This window comes from Vipera berus (genome assembly GCF_964194415.1).
Source record: "Vipera berus genome assembly, chromosome: 1".
Taxonomy (NCBI): domain Eukaryota; kingdom Metazoa; phylum Chordata; class Lepidosauria; order Squamata; family Viperidae; genus Vipera; species Vipera berus.
In genome coordinates this window covers 186,619,978-186,640,456 of record NC_138202.1, presented here as the reverse complement: position 1 = coordinate 186,640,456, position 20,479 = coordinate 186,619,978, and the positions used below count along the sequence as shown (strand labels likewise).

The following is a 20,479-nucleotide window of genomic DNA, read 5'->3' as shown; positions in this document are numbered from 1 at the left end:
CCTGATGTTAATTTGCTGATGAAGCCATCTGATCGTTACATAGTGAAAACATTTGCTGTACCCTATTCAATGGAATACTTGAAAATGGAATTTCAGAAATTGGGTCATAAGATTTTTGTACATCAGCCTTTTCTGGCAAGAATTACTGAGACATTTGCAAGAATAAAGAATATTACAATGTTTTACTTAAATAACTGCAAGCAGCTTTTGTACAACAAAGATTTGATTACTTATCTTCAAGATAGCAAATTCAGTGTTGTAGTTATGGATCCAGTGTCTCCATGTGGTCAAATTGTGGCTGAGTATTTATCCATCCCTTCTCTTTTCTACTTACGTGGAATTCCATGTGGTTTAGATTCTGAGGCAACGAAGTGTCCAAACCCACATTCCTATATCCCCAGATTCTATACAGGCAGTACTGATCATATGACATTTAATCAACGAGTAAATAATTTTTTATTTGGTTCATTTCAATTCATGGTGTGTTACTTAGTTTATTCACCATTTGAAGTTTTGATCAAGGAATTCCTGCATCGAGATATGACAGTACTAGAGCTATATAGCCAAGCTTCAATTTGGCTTCTTCGCTATGACTTCATATTTGAATATCCAAGGCCTATCATGCCAAATATGGTTTTCATTGGAGGTATAAACTGTGCAAAGGAGAATCCATTAACACAGGTTGGGGTTTTTTTAGTCATATATTTTTCAAAGTGTCAAATTAGGATTGAAATATTTTGACAAAATTGGGACAGTCAATACCAAACTATCAAGTGTTATTTGCCAGAGTATGAAAGATTGTGATAATTATGTAACCTGGCCCGATTAAACATGTTTTATGAACAAAAGCAATATTATTCTAACAAATACTTTAAAATTATATTTAATTTATGCAGCTTTGTTGAGAATAAAAAAAGAAATAAATGAATGGAAGACAAAAATAGATAAGACTTGTGTAAGGTTTGGAGAATTAAGGACTAGATTACTAATGATCAGCTGCTTAAGAATGTAGGTAAGCCATCTGATGCTTCCAACGGATTATTAAAATGTCAACCATAAATTTTAAATATTAGACTTTTATCATATTAAATTCTGTAGTTGGTATATAAAATGAATAATGTATTTTAATGAATTAAAGATGGCATTTCGTCACTTGAACATTGAGTAGACTGAAACATAATTTCGCTCCAATGAATTATACCTTTGTGTGTTGTGATTTGTATTCCAAATAAGTTATTTTAATTTTTTAAATTCTTATCTTTGAATTGAATTATAGTGTTCAACTCTTTGCTAAATTATTTGCATGTCAATTGTTTTCTTTTTTTAGTCACCTATTAAGGTGGGAGATTCTGTTCAAACTGTTTTAAATAACTTATTTTTGAAATTTTATTTTGATAGGAATTTGAAAGTATATTGGAGAAATCTGGTGAAGATGGAGTTGTGGTGTTTTCCATGGGATCAATGCTTTCTGAAATTCAAATGGAAAAAGCCATGGAAATTGCTGAAGGATTGGGAACAATACCACAGACAGTAAGAAAAGCGAACCTGAAATCTATTGTGTATATAAAGATATATCCTCTGTTAAACCAAGTGAGAAACAAGGATAATGGGATGAAATTAAAGGAAAAGAAAGTTAGGATGAATATTAATGGACAGAAATTTCTTGACAGAAATTATTTCCCCCTTCATCACAATAAGTGTAAATTAACTTATCACGTTTAAAATACAACAAACTGCCTCTTCTTTCCATGTCCTATTTGTTCCTTACAAACAGTGCCTTAAAACCTTGTCATTTCAGTCTTGATCAGCAAAAGTCCATTACCAGAGGTTACCAGAGATAATGTACTTTTTTAACATTGATCAACTAAACTTCATATGCCTTCTTTTTACTTTTAACAATCTTAATATTTAGTCCTCTTCAAATAATATTCTAAAACTTGATTTCTTTTCATATTTTCTTTATACCTTCTCAAAGAATTCCTGAAAGCCTTAACAAGCTTCTTTTGTAAATCCAATATAGGAAAATTATTCTGATCACTCTCTTGATTTGTTCTTTGTTTCTCCTTTTTCATCTATAAAGCATCAGCTGGTTTCTTTTCTCTGTCCAGCATAGCACTTTTTCCACATTATTCTTGTAACCTATTATTTTTAAATCCACTTTCAGATCAGTCTACATCTTCCTGGCAAAACTTGTTCCTTTCCCATAAGATCAAACACAGTCTATCTATAGAGTTGACATTCTCAAAATTAATTTCTGGGTCCATTATTCCAAATATCCTTCAGTATGCCCAAAGTTAAAATATTTCATTTCATTCTGTATTAGTAAGCAAAATGTAAGTGTTCCTCTCTTTTAATTGTAATCTTTAGTTCTATAGTGCCTAATCTTCAAGGCCACATGCTATTCATGATTCTTTTTAGAAAGAATTCAAAAACATTTTACCACAGGAGGTATTCTTATAACTGATTTCAAAATCCTATTTCAAATCCATCTGAAACCTTAGTCCATTTGTAATTTTCCAAAGTCAAAATTCTATTAATCCTTCTGCTGTTTATTAAAAAAACATTAAGTTCTTGAACTTATATTTAAAACTTCTTAAATAGAAATTGAAGAAAACTCACCAGATGCCATAACTTGTTGATCCAAAGGTTCTTAATAGCTGAAAAGCAGTTAACAACCAATTTCTGAAAGCAATAAGAAAAGAAAGTATGCAAACCTAGTGTCCTTTCTATGGCACTGACCATAGTTTGACTAAGATGGCCAATACTTCATTTCCTGGAATTCTAAACCTGCCAGAGATTTCTTTCTTGTGGTCTCCTTGCAAGGAGCAATTGTAAGAAATTTCAAATTCTCTCATTGTCCAGAGAGAAATTATAGCCAGTATTCATTGACTCTTCATTATGCTGTGGTTATCAGCTCTGTTTTTGACAGAGCCATCTTCAGTTCACCATTTATTCTTTAGAAGTTGCTGCCCAACATTTTTTAAAAGTTGTAACTTTAAAAGAAGTGCTTCCGCCACTCTACAAGCAATGGAACAGCTGTTAGATATTTCCAGTATTTCTTTCTCGTCTACAAGGGTTTTTAATTTTTCACTGTGGCTCTTTTCCCTCAAAGAGTCATGCAAGCTGTCAAGCTTCTGCTAGATGTTGTTGTTAGTTGTGAAGTCGTGTCCGACCCATCGCGACCCTATGGACAATGTTCCTCCAGGCCTTCCTGTCCTCTACCATCTTCTGGAGTCCATCTAAGCTCACGCCTACCGCTTCAATGACTCCATCCAGCCACCTCATTCTCTGTCTTCCCCTTCTTCTATTGCCCTCAATCTTTCCCACCATTAGGCTCTTCTCCAGTGAGTCCTTCCTTCTCATTAGGTGGCCAAAGTATTGGAGTTTTAGCTTCAGGATCTGGCCTTCTAAAGAGCAGTCAGGTTTGATCTCCTCTAGGACTGACCGGTTTGATCGCCTTGCAGTCCAAGGAACTCGCAGGAGTCTTCTCCAGCACCATAGTTCAAAGGCTTCAATTCTTTGGCGCTCAGCCTTTCTTATGGTCCAGCTTTAACTGCCATATATTGCAACTGGGAAGACCATAGCCTTGACTATACGCACTTTTGTTGACAGGGTGATGTCTCTGCTTTTTAGTGTGCTGTCTAGATTTGTCATGGCTTTCCTCCCAAGGAGCAAGCGTTTCTTGGCTACAGTCCCCATCTGCAGTGATCTTGGAGCCCAGGAAAATAAAATCTGTCACTACCTCCATTTCTTCCCCATCTATTTGCCAGGAATTGAGAGGGCCAGATGCCATGATCTTGGTTTTCTTAATGTTTAGTTTCAACCCAAGTTTTGCACTCTCCTTCTTCACCCGCAACAAGAGGCTCTTTAGTTCCTCTTCACTTTCTGCCATTAGATTCTGCTAGATAGAGCCAAATAAATCAGAACTCTGAAGCTAGAGGCTTCGTCAAAGAACATGTTTATTGGATACAAAATATCAGTATGGTTAAAACTGAAACCAAATCTAAAATTCCCTCTAAAGAGTTACACTATTACAAAGTCAACCTTCCCACCACAGTGCTATGCAATGAGCTACATTTCCCAAGAGAATAGTTGGCAGGCTTTCCTAGCATAATTGAAAGAATGACCTTGGTTCCCATGGGACATAGAATTGTTTAGACTAGCAAAAATCCTCTGCACACACACACACCCATTCATGTGGCAACCTAGAACAAGCAAGATGGCTATGGCCAGGTTGTTGTAGAGTTGACACAAGCCTGAAGTACAGGGTAGATTGGATTCATATAAAACGCCTTATATACACATTCTGCAGTTCTAAATGTATGCTTGTCAACTGAAGTCATTATGAGTGTTTCAGTTGACAATGTCTATTAAAATGGTACTTGTCTTATCAGGATTGTCTTTCTTGTAGATTAAAATGTTAATAAATTAGCTAGTTCATATTTGTATAAATCTGAACTAGCTAATTTATTAACATTTTAATCTACAAGAAAGCCATTCCTGATACAACAAGTACCATTTTAATAGACGTTATCAACTGAAACACTCATAATGACTTCAGTTGACAAACATACAGATTTATACAAATATGAATTATCAATAAATATTTTTTTCATCATTTGCTATATATTTTAATTTATGAAGGTGTTGTGGAGATATACCGGTGAAGCTCCAATCAATCTTGCCAGTAATACAAAGCTATTTAATTGGCTTCCACAGAATGATCTACTTGGTATGTTTGGGTCAGAAATTAAGGGCCCTTGTTTTTAATTCAGTTTTGATTCTGCTTCCAGTTTGTTATGGTGATAAATATGAGTAGCTTTATATGTATTACCCAACAACTAATATCAAACACAAACTTGGATGGACCTATTTCCAAATTCTTTTTTTTTTTTTGGGAAAAGTGAAATCATTCCTCATGGAACATTGTACCAATATTACCCTTTAAAACCTAAGTAAAGCATTGAATCAGACCTAATATGGCTGTTTTATCATGTTGCTCTTGCAAGAGAATACACATAGAGCAAAAACTAATCAAATGACCCATTTTTCCTATGAACAGTGCTTTCCTCAGATAATTTGTGGAGCTCACCTTCCACATAGCATAAGAATGCCTGTTCCTAGGTAAAATAATTAGTATTTCTTCTTAATGCCTTTTCAGGGAAAAATAATGGATGAATGGGTAAGTGGTTTCTGTAGTTTAAGAAGTTTGGCATTTCATTATTTTTTCTTTTATTTTTAGTGCTTATTAAAAATTCACTTAAAATGCATAGATTTGGATAGGATATACTAATTTTTTTGAAGAAGTTCCAAGGGTTAAAACTCTTTTGTTCATTCATATATCCCTAAATTAATTACACAAAAACAGCCTGGGTTATTCCTTTTATACCATAATACAGGAAATAGAGATCTGAATTGAGATCTGAAATAAACAAGCAGGGAGATAGTGCTAACAGAGGGCCTTTATATTCTGCTCTGGAGATATCCCACCCAGAGAAACGACACACCTACATGAAGTGAGAGTCTATAGCTGTACCACAATATCCAGTGTTGGGGATTATGAAGAGGAAAGAAGTTTCCTCTCATAATTCTTGAATAATTGTTAATCACATATTAATAGTGGCTCCATTTATAACAATGCATTTTCACCATATATGATTTCCTACAATAAGAATGCTTGTCTTTTTTCACTTAATCTTCTTGAACAGCTCATCCAAAAACCAGAGCTTTTATCACACATGCGGGCTCCCATGGGATCTATGAGGGGATTTGTCATGGAGTACCAATGGTATTAATACCACTTTTTGGAGATCAAGCAGACAATGCAGTGCGGATAGAGTCTCGAGGAGCAGGAGTAAAGCTGGATGCTGTTAAAATGACATCAAAGGACTTATCCAACGCATTGAGGACTGTTATTTATGATAAAAGGTAAGTAATAGAAGAGATATGGTAGGGTTTCTCATAGACATTTCCACTTGCAGGTACAGATTACTTATATGAGATAAATAATAAAATAACTGTATACTGTAAGGACTACCTTGTTATACTCTAATGATTGTACAGTTATCCACCTGGATTCTGGATCCTTTAATATGGTAATTATTAATCTGTGTTCTTTATTAATCTATAAAGTAGAAACCTATTGAATATCAAGGGACGCGGTGGGTCAGTGGGTTAGGATGCTGAGCTTGTCGATCAGAAAGTCGGTAGTTTGGCGGGTCGAATCCCGAGTGCCGCGTAACAGAGTGAGCGCCTGTTACTCGTCCCAGCATCTGCCAACCTAGCAGTTCGAAAGCACGTAAAAATGCAAGTAGAAAAATAGGGACCACTACGGTGGGAAGGTAACAGCGTTCCATGCGCCTTTGGCGTCCAGTCATGCCAGCCACATGACCACGGAGACGTCCTTGGACAAACACTGGCTCTTCGGCTTTGAAACGGAGATGAGCACCGGCCCATAGAGTTGGAAACGACTAGCACGTATGTGCGAGGGAACCTTTACCTTTACCTATTGAATATCAATAATTAGAAAATTCATAATGGTAGACAATGTTCCCTAAAGCAGAGTTTTCTTTATTCCAGCACAGTTTTCCCTGTTGTAAGCAGCTGCAGGAGGGTTTCATGTGTGTTCTACAGTGCATTCTTAGCTACACAGTGGATTCACGAAGAAAAGCAAGTCACTCTAGTGCTTATTGTTAATCTAGTACCTTAGACCAGGGGTGTCAAACTGCCGGCTCGCGTCATCTGGAAGCCACGCCCACCCCATTGCCAGCAATGGAAAAACCATCCCGATATGTTGCATGACATCATGTGATGTCGCGGGTTTGACATGTCTGCTTAGACTATCTCTCAGAATCTAAAAGTAGAGGTTTTTTCTAAGTGGTGCTGAACTTTATCAAAAGCTACAATTACATATTTAGTATTAAACTCAGTATCAATCAATGGTATCATATTTTACAATGATACCTAGCTTGCTGTGAAGATATTTTGGGGATCTGATAGTACACATTCTTGACTTTATTTTTTAATAAAATTTTATTGTTTTTAAAATAACAAAAAAGGAGAAAAATGCAGATGTATACACAGTAAAAGCACATGACAGCTGCTTTAAAATGAGTGAAAAAATGCAGCAGAAAAACAAAATATAAAGTAGGTGTTGTTACAGTAAGCGGTCATAATTCTGTATATAGTGGAAAATTATGCATAAATATTATATGCACACATACACACTTGTAATATAATTATATAACTATCATTTTTTAACCTACTGGACTTTCTATAAATGAATGCTATGTTTCATTATATTTATCCATACAAAGTCTATGCTGATAGGCAATTTGCTCATAAATAACAAGTATAATCAAGTCAAGTATATTTTTCCATTTTTAAAGATTTTTTAAAATCCTGCTTTTATAATTTTTATAAATAACTCAAGGCTGTGAACATATCAATGTTCCTTCTTCCTCCTCCTATTTTCTCGACAACAATTCTGTGAGGTGAGTTGGGCTAAGAGAGAATGACTGGTTGAAGGTCATTAAATCAGTTTTCATGCCTAAGGTAGGACTAGAACTCACATCTCCTGATTCCTAGCGATCCTTAATCACTAAACTCAGTGTTACAATATCAGTCTTTTAGCTATAGCAATAGCACAATGAATTCATTTATATTGTCCAACTATTAAATTCCACGGACTAGGTATACTGAAAAATTTAAATTTTGCCATACAATCACATATATACAGTCAACTATTTTCTCCCAAAAATTACTAAATATAGGATATTGTAAAAAATATATGTTTAAAGAAGCACTGTCCTTCAACAAAATGCTGTCCTTGTCATTCTTTTCTATACAAGCTTAATGGAGTTCAATAAATTCTAAATATTGCATTTAGTTGTATAAGTCACAATTTAAAGTCCATTGACACTCTTACTATAGAACGTAAGACGTTCTCCCATCTACCATATTTTCCGGCATATAAGACGACCCGGTGTATAAGACGACCCCCTACTTTTTCTGTTAAATTATAGGGTTTGGGCTAATAACTCAATATTTCACTTCCTGGCACACAATCTGCATATTAACAACTCAATCTGCATATTAACAACTCATCCCACCAGGCTCAAGGTTGACTCAGCCTTCCATCCTTCCGAGGTAGGTAAAATGAGGACCCAGATTGTTGGGGGCAATTAAGCTGACTTTGTAATAATGCCGCTTGGGGTTTGTGTGAAAGCCCTAACAAGCAGGCATATACATAGAATGAAGGCTACTGCTAAGCTTGTAAGCCGCCCTGAGTCTTCGGAGAAGGGCGGGATATAAATCGAATTAAAATAAATAAAAAAAATTAAAAATTTAGCATTACTACCCTTTTTTTATAAGTGCCACGATGTTGCTAAAATAAAAGAGGTAAACTTCGTGACCCTCCCAGCCCATGCATAAAACAGAAATGAAAAGTCTTAAGCCTTTCCGTTCCCAAATACCAAGGTTTCCCCCGAGTTTTGCACGGTTAAACAAACGGCATTTGCGTATTAATGTTTCTCCACAGAGCACAAAATTCGCCCGAATTAAGGAAAGTGGGGAGCTAAAGAATCTGGGGCTACAGGGAATACCTCTGGCATGACAGGCAACCCTGGGAAACACGAGGACTGTAGCGGCACCCTCAGTTCGAACAATCTGATCCAGAAAGCGCCCGGAGGCTCCTTCGTTACTTCTAACAGAATGTCTCCAGGCCCACGTCCTGCCCGCCTTGCCTTTTAAACCTTGCCCCCTTTTCCCCTGTAACGGTTCCCTGCTCTGCCTGCTCTGTGATTTGCCCAGCTTTGCTCCTTCCCCACCAAATGGGCACCTCGCCTTCTTTCCTCTGAGCTCTCTCACTTGGTGCGCTGCTGCTCTCAGTTCCGCACTCCGTGACTGGGCAAGCGATTCTTCTGGTCGGCGCGGGTCAGGCGGTGCCTCAGTGGGAGCAAAGGTGCTCCCTTCCTACTGTTGAGCGGCGCGCCTCTGGGGACCGCCTGCCCCTCCTCTCATTGGGGACCTGACAGCCAGTATTGGAAGTGCCAGCATGGCCAGTCCTAGAGAGAGCAATGGCGGTGACTGCAGCAGCTGCCCCATGATCTGACGAGAGTTTCCCCTATCACCCATTCGCTGTTGGCCGCTTAACCACGGGTCGCCATCGCCTACCTCCATTCACCCAGCGATCCCGCTGTCCAGCAGAAAAGATCAGAGAGGTGAATAGTATTTTCCGGCGTATAAGACGACTCGGTGTATAAGACGACCCCCAACTTTTGAGAAGATTTTCATGGGTTAAAAAGTCGTCTTATACGCCAGAAAATACGGTAGGTAAATATAGGAACCTCTAATTTAATATTCCACTCACCTCTTAACTTCTGTATATCAAATTGATTTATTGATATCAAATATCAATAGAAACAGATACTAGATTTTTAATTTTGAAAAGATTTACCCAATTGTTCTAGTCGAAGCTGAAAATGCTATTGGTCCAAACAATGTTGTTAACAAACATGGTAGCTAACAACATGATAAATATTGCCATTGAGTTACATCTGGTAGATGGTACTTGCCTCTCAGCAGTGTACACTAAAAAATTTTCATATATATATATATATATATATATATATATATATATATATATATATATATATATATATATATATATATATATATATATATATATATATATACACACACACACACACACACACACACACACACACATATATATATATATATATATATATATATATATATATATATATATATATATATATATATATATATATACTTAAAGTATAAAATCTTCAAACACCGGGATGGATAAAACAGTCGTTTATTGCTAAAAGATCATAATAAGCAATAAAAAGTAACTGTTTAAAGTATATCTACCTAATCTAAGTTTTCACTGGTCCTCTGCCAGCGTCATCAGAGAAAAAACATTGAAGGCTCCCATGGGATCTAACATATATATATGTTAAGTGTTTGTTAAGTATTTTACAATACCTTGCTAGGCCCCAAACATGGGACAAATCTTATTGCCTGTTTCAGCCTAACCCAAGGCCAACCACAGGCTGTAGTCACAACAGTGACAGCTCATATTTGTGTAAATTTTCTAACAAAGAATTAAAGGGAAACTGAGAACAAATGAGTTTGAAATGGCCATATTAGTCTCCCTTTAATTCTTTGTTACCAATCCAAAAAATTTGCATATATATATATATATATATATATATATATATATATATATATATATATATCTTTGAACCACTGTCTCAGTGCTGCCATGAATCATTTGAGGTTTTGAAGCTTAAGTGCCTCGGCATTGTTTAGGGTGACCATCCATTGAACTCCTGCTCTTTCTAGGGCCAGGGGGATGACCCTAACCTCGGCGCCCTTGGTAGGGATATCCCGGCCATACTCCTGCATGTAGCTCAGGACATGGACCAGGAAGAAACCCAGTTGCTGGGGATCCCCATCATATTTCACGCCAAGGAGGGGAGTCCTACACTTGGGACAGTGAGCTCTCTTCCTTCTAGTTCTATTTTATTTATTTTTATTTATTTTATTTTATTTTAATCCCATTATATGGTGCCCACTGCCACCAACTAGTATGGCTCGAGCTGGGGTCATTGCTGTGGTTGCGGCTCCTGCGGTATTTGTGGTGCTGACAGAGGTTCCTGGGTTGGAGAGTTCATTCTCACCCCTTCCAACTTCCTTCTCCAGCCTTTCCTTGACCTTGTCTCAGCAGGGCTTTGTTTCTTCCTCTTTAAGGTTTTTAAAACCCTCCACCATCAGATTTATGGCTTGCTGTGATCTGCTTGGCCTTTCATCCTCTTCTTTGCTAAGGTTGAACAACCATTCCATTTCACATTTCCTAACTGTCTTGTGTCTGCTGCAGTTGATGGTCCCTTTCCGAGACCTTCCTTCCCAGTCTTTCTGCCCAAAGCTGATCGACCACCTCAGCTTCAAGAGGGTCTCCCCAGTTGCAGCCTTGTCTTCTGAGCCAGAGGAGTCAGAGTAGCTGTTGCTAGGGCAAGCCTTCAGGGGGGGGGCTCTGCCCAGCGCTTGCTCTCTTCCCTCTTGCTGCTGTGGTTAGACATTGCATGCATGGTCCCCACAGTAGAGGTTTTCCTCCCTTTGACTTGACCGCCTTGCAGATCCTGCCTAATGTAAGGACCTGCCTGTGTTAAAGCTCCCAAGGGGGCAGAACTCTTGAAACTTGCATTGTTTTAACAGGAACTTTTATTGGAAGGTATTGATAGCAGGCCCCTTCATGGATTACTGCCTTGTCGTGGTGAAGGGGCTTGTGTAATTCAATGAAGCTATGAGCTATGCCATGCAGGGCCACCCAAGATGGACAGGTCATATTTTATTTTTTTATTTTTTTATTTTATTAGACTTATATACCGCCCTTCTCCCATAGGACTCAGGGCGGTTCACAAGGTTTTTTAAAAACAATACAGCAAATTACAAAAATTAAAAACAATTGAAATGATTACATTAACCTTGAGATAAAAACCCCAATTAAAATACAATTAAAACCCCAGTTAATACTCTCAGTCCAGGCCAGAAAGCTCAAAGAGCCAGGTCTTCAGGTCCCAGCAGAATGAGCGAAGGTCAGGGGCAGTCCTAAGATCTACAGGCAGCTGGTTCCAAAGGGCTGGCGCACCCACAGAGAAGGGCCTCCCCCTGGCTATTGTCCGCCGGCAGTCTTTTACCGGTGGTACCCTGAGAAGACCCTCCCTGTGGGAGCGCACAGGACGAAGGGAGCTTGATGCCGGCAGCAGGTGTTCCCTCAGATATCCCGGACCCAAGCCATTTAGGGCTTTATAGGTCATCACCAGCACCTTGAATCTCACCCGGAGGGCAACCAGAAGCCAATGCAGCTCGTGGAGTAGAGGTGTTACATGGGAGTATCGGGAAACCCCCATCACAACTCGCGCGGCTGCATTCTGCACCAGCTGAAGCCTCCGAGTGGTCCTCAAGGGCAGCCCCATGTAGAGAGTGTTGCAGTAGTCCAATCGGGAGGTCACGAGCACATGAGTGATTGTGCGCAGGGCATCTCGGTCCAGGTAGGGCCGCAACTGGCATACCAGGTGAACCTGGGCAAAGGCCCCCTGGTCACGGCTCCTTTATGGTCTTCAAAACTGAGCCGCGAATCCAGGAGGATGCCCAAGTGGCGAGCCCTATCGACGGGGGAGTAACACCTCACCCCCCATCATTAAAGATGGAATGGACTGGTTAGTCCAAGATGCTGGTATGCACAGCCACTCAGTCTTGGCGGGATTGAGATGAAGCCTGTTTCTCCCCATCCAGACCTGGACTGCTTCCAGGCAATGGGACATCATGGCGAGGGCATCACTGGGTTGGTTCGGGGTGGAGAAAAAAAGTTGGGTATCATCAGCGTACTGATGATACCCCACCCCGAAACCACGAATGATCTCACCCAGCGGCTTCATATAGATGTTGAACAGGAGGGGAGAGAGAACCAACCCCTGAGGATCTCCACAAACGAGAGACCTCGGGGCAGACCTCTGCCCTCCCATCAACACCAATTGTGAGTGGCCCAGGAGATAGGAGGAGAACCACTGCAAGACAGTGCCTCCCACTCCCAACCTCCTGAGATGCCGCAGTAGGATACCATGGTCGATGGTATCGAAAGCTGCTGAGAGATCTAATAGAACTAGGACAGAGGAGCAATCCCTGTCCCGAGCCTGCCAGAGATCATTCACCAGTGCGACCAATGCCATCTCCATGCTGTACCCGGGCCTGAAACCCGATTAGTATGGGTCCAGATAATCAGTTTCCTCCAGGAAAAGAGGAAGCTGATACGCCACCACCACCACTATACTCCCAGAAAGCGAAGGTTGGAGACAGGACGATAGTTGTTTAAAATCGCTGGGTCCAGGGCAGGCTTCTTGAGAAGGGGCCTCACCACCGCCTCCTTCAAAGCGGCGGGGAAGACACCCTCACTCAAAGAGGCAGATATTACTGCCTGGAACCAGCCTCGTGTCTCCTCCCGAGCTGCATAAATCAGCCAAGAGGGGCACGGGTCCAATAAACAGGTGGTGGAACTCAGCCTCCCCATAATCCTGTCCACATCATCAGGGGAAACAGGATTGAACTCAGTCCAGATAACATGCTCAAGACCGTCCGATTCCTCCACATCAGACTCTGCCCAGTTAGAGTCCAAACCGGCCCAGAGCGATTTTGTCCATCAGATGATGATTAAACTCCTCGGCCCACCCCTGCAAGGGCTCCTCTCTCACCTCCTGATTAAGGAGGGAGCGAGTCACCCTAAACAGGGTGGCCGGGCGATTATCTGCGGACGCGATGAGGGCAGTGAAGTAATTAGCCTTCACCATCCTCATTGCAGCAAGATAAGACCTTATGAAGGTTCTTAACTGCAATCGGTCAGATTCGTAACGGTTGGACCTCCAACCACTCTCTAGACACCATCTCCGAAGCTTCATCTACCGGAGCTCCACAGAAAACCATGGAGCCCAACGGGATCTGCGCCGGGTCAGGGGTCGCAAGGGTAGAACACAGTTGAGTGCCTCAGTGGCCACCCTTTCCCAGGCATCAACCAAGGCATCAACTGGGCTGTGAGTGAGGGTGATGGGTATAGACCCAAGCGCCATCTGGAACCGTCATAGCAGAGAGTTCTGACAAAACGTGATCCACTGGAGAAGGAAATGGCAACCCACTCCAGTATCTTTGCCATGAAAACCCTATGGACAGTACCAAAAGGCAAAATGATATGACGCTGGAAGATGAGCCCCTCAGGTCGGAAGGTGTCCAACATGCTACTGGGGAAGAGCAGAGGGCTAGTACTAGTAGCACCAGAAAGAATGAAGCGACTGGGCCAAAGCCGAAAGGACGCTCAGCTGTGGATGTGTCTGGTGGTGAAAGGAAAGTCCGATGCTATAAAGATTTTTTCTCCATAGGAACCTGGAATGTAAGATCCATGAATCAAGGAAAACTGGACGTGGTCAAACAAGAGATGACAAGACTGAACATCGACACCTTAGGAATCAGCGAACTAAAATGGACAGGAATGGGTGAATTTAATTCAGATGACCATCAGGTATACTACTGTGGGCAAGAATCTCTCAGAAGAAATGGAGTAGCCTTCAAAGTCAATAAAAGAGTAAGAAAAGAAATACTGGAATACAATCCCCAAAATGACAGAATGATCCCAGTTCGAATCCAAGGCAAACCATTCAATATCACAGTAGTCCAAGTTTATGCGCCAACCACTGGTGCTGAAGAGGATGACACTGACTGGTTCTATGTAACCCTACAGCACCCAAGAGACAGCTCTACACATGGACATCACCAGACGGTCAACACAGAAATCAGATTGACTATGTGCTCTGCAGCCAAAGATGGAGAAGCTCTATACAGTCAGTAAAAACAAGACCAGGAGCTGTCTGTGGCTCAGATCATGACCTTCTCATTGCAAGGTTTAGGCTTAAACTGAAGAAAGTAGGGAAAAGCATTAGGCCACTCAGGTATGAATTAAATCATATCCCTGTTGAATATACAGTAAAGGTGACAAATAGATTTAAGGAATTAGATCTGATAGACAGAGTGCCTGAAGAACTATGGACAGAGGTTCACAACATTGTACATGAAGTAGCAACCAAAACCATCCCAAAGAAAAAGAAATGCAAGAAAGCAAAATGGCTGTCTGAGGAAGCTTTGCAAATAGCTGAGGAAAGGAGGGAAGCGAAAGGCAAGGGAGAAAAAGAAAGATATGCCCAATTGAATGCAGAATTCCAGAGAATAGCTAGAAGAGATAAGAATGCCTTCTTAAATGAACAGTGCAAAGAAATAGAAGAAAACAATAGAATAGGGAGGACCAGAGATCTTTTCAAGAAAATTGGAGAGATGAAGGGAACGTTTAATGCAAAAATGGGCATGATAAAGGACCAAAATGGCAGGGACCTAACAGAGGCAGAAGCGATTAAGAAGAGGTGGCAAAATTACACAGAAGAACTATACAAGAATGAGCTTAACATCCCTGATAGTCACAATGAGGTGGTCACTGACCTCGAGCCAGACATCCTAGAATGTGAAGTGAAGTGGGCCTTAGAAAAGCTGAGCAACAACAAAGCTAGTGGAGATGACAGTATTCCAGCTGAGCTATTCAAAATCTTAAAAGAGGATGCAGTAAAAGTGCTACACTCAATTTGCCAGCAAATTTGGAAAACTCAACAGTGGCCACAGGATTGGAAAAGATCAGTTTACATTCCAATTCCAAAGAAAGGCAGTGCCAAAGAATGTTCTAACTATCACACCATTGTTCATTTCTCATGCTAGTAAAGTTATGCTTAAAATCCTATAAGCTAGATTCCAGCAGTATGTGGTGTTCTGTTCCAGCCTACTACCGGCCCTGCAGAAATGTCAGGGACAACCCCTTTTCAAAAGTCAATAGGCTGGAGGTAAGCCTGCCAAATTTATTTTCACAAAACAGATCCAAAACAGAGCAAACAGAGCAAAACAAATACGAACCATGACTAAATCAGAAGCTGTTCAAACCAGCACCTCCCACACATTCCCCTTTTAAACAGTTTCAAGGCGTGGCTTCTCTTTGCCTCCTCCCGAGGTGCCCCATTGCCTTCCTCTGTTTACTCCTGCTTGTCTGCCTCCTGTTTTGGGCGTCCTTGAACAAGGCCAGCTGTGGGCCGTCTTCGTCCAAGCTGTCAGGCTCACACAGCTGGGTCTGAGGAGGAACCAGACAGGAGGGGTCTGGCTGAGAGCTCTGCGATGCCTCAGAACTGTCCTCTGCAGGCTCTCCAAACCCCTCCTCCTCCTCCTCAGAATTGTCCAATTCAACTGCCAAACCCACAGGCTGACACTGAGTCACAACATGTGGATCGAGAACTACCAGAAGTACAGGTAGGTTTTCGAAGAGGCAGAGGAACTAGAGATCAAATTGCCAACATACGCTGGATCATGGAGAAAGCTAGAGAGTTCCAGAAAAACATCTACTTCTGCTTCATTGACTATGCTAAAGCCTTTGATTGTGTGGATCATAACAAACTGTGGCAAGTCCTTAAAGAGATGGGCATACCAGACCATCTTATTTGTCTCTTGAGAAACCTATATGTGGGCCAAGAAGCAACAGTGAGAACTGGACACAGAACCACTGATTGGTTCAAAATTGGGAAAGGAGTCCAGCAAGGCTGTATACTGTCGCCCTGCCTATTTAACTTATGTGCAGAGCACATCATGAGAAAGGCACGGCTAGATGAATCAAAAGTTGGAATTAAGATTGCCGGAAGAAATATCAACAACCTAAGATATGCAGAAGATACCACTCTAATGGCAGAAAGTGAAGAAGAACTAAAGAGCCTCTTGTTGCGGGTGAAGAAGGAGAGTGCAAAAGTTGGCTTGAAACTTAACATTAAGAAAACCAAGATCATGGCATTTGGCCCTCTCAATCCCTGGCAAATAGATGGGGAAGAAATGGAGGTAGTAACAGATTTTATTTTCCTGGGCTCCAAGATCACTGCAGATGGGGACTGTAGCCAAGAAATTAAAAGACGCTTGCTCCTCGGGAGGAAAGCAATGGCAAATTTAGACAGCACACTAAAAAGCAGAGACATCACCCTGTCAACAAAAGTGCGTATAGTCAAGGCTATGCTCTTCCCAGTTGCAATGTATGGCAGTGAAAGTTGGACCATAAGAAAGGCTGAGCGCCAAAGAATTGAGGCCTTTGAGCTATGGTGCTGGAGAAGACTCCTGCGAGTCCCTTGGACTGCAAGGCGATCAAACTGGTCAGTCCTAGAGGAGATCCACCCTGACTGCTCTTTAGAAGGCCAGATCCTGAAGCTAAAACTCCAATACTTTGGCCACCTAATGAGAAGGAAGGACTCACTGGAGAAGAGCCTAATTGCTGGGAAAGATTGAGGGCAAGAGAAGAAGGGGACGATGGAGAATGAGGTGGCTGGATGAAGTCACTGAAGCAGTAGGCATGAGCTTAAATGGACTCCAGAAGATGGTAGAGGACAGGAAGGCCTGGAGGAACGTTGTTCATAGGGTCGCGATGAGTCGGACACGACTTCGCAGCTAACAACAACGTTGATAGCAGGATAGTAAGGCAGGATCTGAAGATTTCCCATGTGAAACATTACATTAAAAGAACCCTTTCAAACCCCACCCCAAATGTCCAACTGGCCATTGGTGTTAAATTGATGTGGGAAAGAACCAATAAGGCTCCATTCTCAATAACAAACTGATGGTGTATATAAATGTGTGTGGTTGCAAGGTGCTTTCTCCCAACCTATCTTTCACACACTTTCTTTCCAAGCACTTTATCCTTCTTTGGCTGTTTCCCTCATGGGGAAATGGAAATGCAAATCCAGACTGCCACAATTGCTTCATGTCTTTAGACATGTCTCATTGCATGCACCTGATCATTCACTCATTGATGAAAGGGTGAAGAATATTAGTTCAAAGCAAAAAGGCAAGCAGTAGCAACATGCAAAATTAAAAAAACCAGTAATCAAGAACATAGCAACTTTACAACAGAATTTCCCAACTATCAATGTTAAGAGAACTCATAAAATAGCATAACTACCTTCCTAGTTGAGTATTGCTAGAGAGGGTGAAGGGCACCATCAAAAACGAGGCCGCACAACCTTAGAGTATGACTCTCACATGGGGTGTGACCCCAACCAATATAAGGGGGTGATCAGCCCCTAGGAACATCAGCTTCCCTTCGGGTCCCTGCCACAGACTTGATGATCCTGACAGTTTTGCCTCCAGGGCACGACAACTATCACACACTTACATCAACCCCAAAGCACGTCCAGTTGTGACCCTTCTTGTGCCACCGAAACAGAGGATGAGACAAACAGGGGTCCCCAAAAGGGGCAGCTCCTTACCTCTGATCCAAAGTGGAAATGTGGGAACATGGAGAAAGAGTGGGCTGATTGCCTATGGTCCAAACCTGGAGATGGTCAGAAGCCTCAACTGGACATTAGGCCTCTTTCAGCTTCTGTCTCTTCCCAGCCAGTGCATCAAACTGTTGGGGGGAAATCCAATGAAGACAAGAGACAGCACATCAAACGCATCTCACTTTAGAATTCATAGGTTTACTTTATTAAAATTTAGAACACACATTAAATACTTACATTCAACAACCCATTGCAATGAGGACCAGCTTTGGACTAGCAGTCATAGCAGTGACAGCTAGTGGCCAAGTGGCCTCGAACCAGGTCCACCCTCAATCTTTCATACCTTAATTGTCCCCCAAACCACAAATGGGTGGCCGCTTGTACTTTCCTTGTACTTTCTGCTGACTACTATTTTCCACATAACCATTCTTACATGTGTACATATGAATCTCACATCTACAGTATCTGCTAGTTTCAGTCCCACAGTTCCAACCCTTATGTTCTAAATATACATATAAAACAGGCAACTTTGCAAAATTCTTTTGAGCAAGGCACAGTTACAGTTTAGATTACAAATATTTATTTTGAATTGTGAAACTGGCTATAGCACAAACTTCAGTATAGGTCCAGGAGGCCTGGTTTGATTTGTCTACTCTAGGCCTTACCTAGCATACAAAACTATGGTATAGAATTTTTCCTTCCAAATTCCCTATCATCTATATCAGACATGTCAAACTTGTGATGTCACATAACATCATGCAATGAATCAGGACGGTTTTTGCCATTGCTGGCAATGGGGTGGGTGCGGCTTCCGGATGATGCGTCTGGCCCACGGGCTGGCAGTTTGACACTCCTGATCTATATGAAGAAGAGTTAGCCATTAACCATGATTTTTTATATTATATTTTCCTAGGTATCTTTTTATTGGAGAGGATTTTAATTAAAATCTTACTGTTTAACAATGCTTTTAGGTATAAAGAGAACATTCAGCGTCTTTCAGCTCTTCATTTAGACAGACCTATTGAACCTCTTGATCTGGCAGTTCATTGGGTGGAATTTGTCATGAAGCACAATGGAGCTCCCCATTTGCGTCCAGCAGCTCATGACCTCAACTGGATCCAGTACTATTCTATTGATGTCATTGCCCTCCTTTCAGCTGCAACATTGCTTTTTCTGTTTATCTCACTGAAGTGTTGTCTGTTTTGCTGTAAGAAGTGTTTCTGCAAAAGTGTAAGACTAAGCAAAAAAGGCAAGTCAAAATCCCAATAATGAAAAAAAAAAGTCAAATCAAAATGAGGTAGGGTATTTTATTATTTTTTTAAACAGATTCATACCAATTTGCACACAACCCTTAACTTATAAAGAAAGGGTTCTTGTCAGTGGTGGGATTCAGCCGGTTTGCACCACTTCGGCAGAACCAGTAGCTAATTTTTTGTTGCTCAGATCCAGAATGGATTTCCAGAAGCAGCATCCACACAGAGAACCGGTTGTTCACATATTTGAATATCACCACTAGTTCTTGTTTTTGTTGGTAAATGGCAATAAAGCACAGAAAAGTGCTTTGATTGATGCCTCCAATCAAAAGAATCAAGGTCAGCCACTTAGCTCTGCCTCACTTTGATAAAAATGTGCTCTCATGCAAAATGCCATGAAAAGCCAGCATAACAGCTGTTTTGATTTTCCTAAAATTGGGCACAACTTGTCTTTTGTAAAACTAGATTAAAGGGTGTTTTGTCTATGGTTTGATTAAAGTAAAGCACCTCTTGAACAGAACCTGAATCACAATCTTCAGGTAATCTTTTAAATCAAGCAGAAAACACAAATCATTTGAATTATTTAAAGCCTACATTAACACATTTGAGGGAATTAACAGCCTATAAGTATGTTTCACAATCCTATAGTTTGAGGAGCTCTTCAGAAATCAGCTTTATTTCTAATTTATCTTCACTGTGAAGGACTGCAGGATTTAATAGATAATGAAAAAACCAGAAAGAATGATTAGATATAAAAACTGATAGATGGTTTTGCATCTTTAACTGGCATGTCGCAAAGAGGAGTCTGAGGGGATTTTTATTAAGATTTTTAAATAAAATTTTAAGGGGATTCGGGAGGGGGGACGCCCAAGGGAACTGGAATGAACTTGTGGGAGTTCGACCCAGACAGCAGTCCAGACCATTGGACGGTTGCGGGGGGGAGTAGGGGCTTGGGGGTGGACTCAGCTCTGAGTCTACCCCCTGAGTCTCCTATCTCGACAGTGATTGGGAGGGGCAGAGAGTGTGGGAGTAGAGGGCTTCATTGTAATTGGGGAACGGACATTTCCTGCTTCCCTTGCTCACGACTCTGCCAAGGCAGCCTGGGAGAGGGCTGCTGCTGGGGCCTTGGATCGAGTTGTGCCTTTGCAGCCTCTGACCCGGCGCAGATCCCAGGTAGCCCTCTGGTTTACCGAGGGACTCCGGGAGATGAAGCACCAGAAAAGACGCCAGGCAATGCCGGCTGGCGACCCCCAGGGGGAGAGCCTTCTCTGTGGGCACACCAACCCTCTGGAATGAACTGCCTCCGGAGCT

At 41.2% G+C, this 20,479-nt stretch overlaps 1 protein-coding gene across 1 annotated transcript; it reads left to right on the top strand.

Annotated features, from left to right (window-relative positions):
- Positions 1-216: 216 nt before the first annotated feature.
- On the top strand, positions 217-19,184 carry LOC308674449 (UDP-glucuronosyltransferase 1A1-like; the record flags this gene model as incomplete). The annotated part of the gene is made up of 5 exons (XM_081338904.1): positions 217-681; positions 1,399-1,530; positions 4,645-4,732; positions 5,709-5,928; positions 18,887-19,184. The coding sequence occupies exons 1-5, from the start codon at positions 265-267 to the stop codon at positions 19,182-19,184; spliced, it is 1,155 nt and encodes a 384-aa protein (XP_081195030.1). The 5' UTR covers positions 217-264.
- Positions 19,185-20,479: the final 1,295 nt, after the last annotated feature.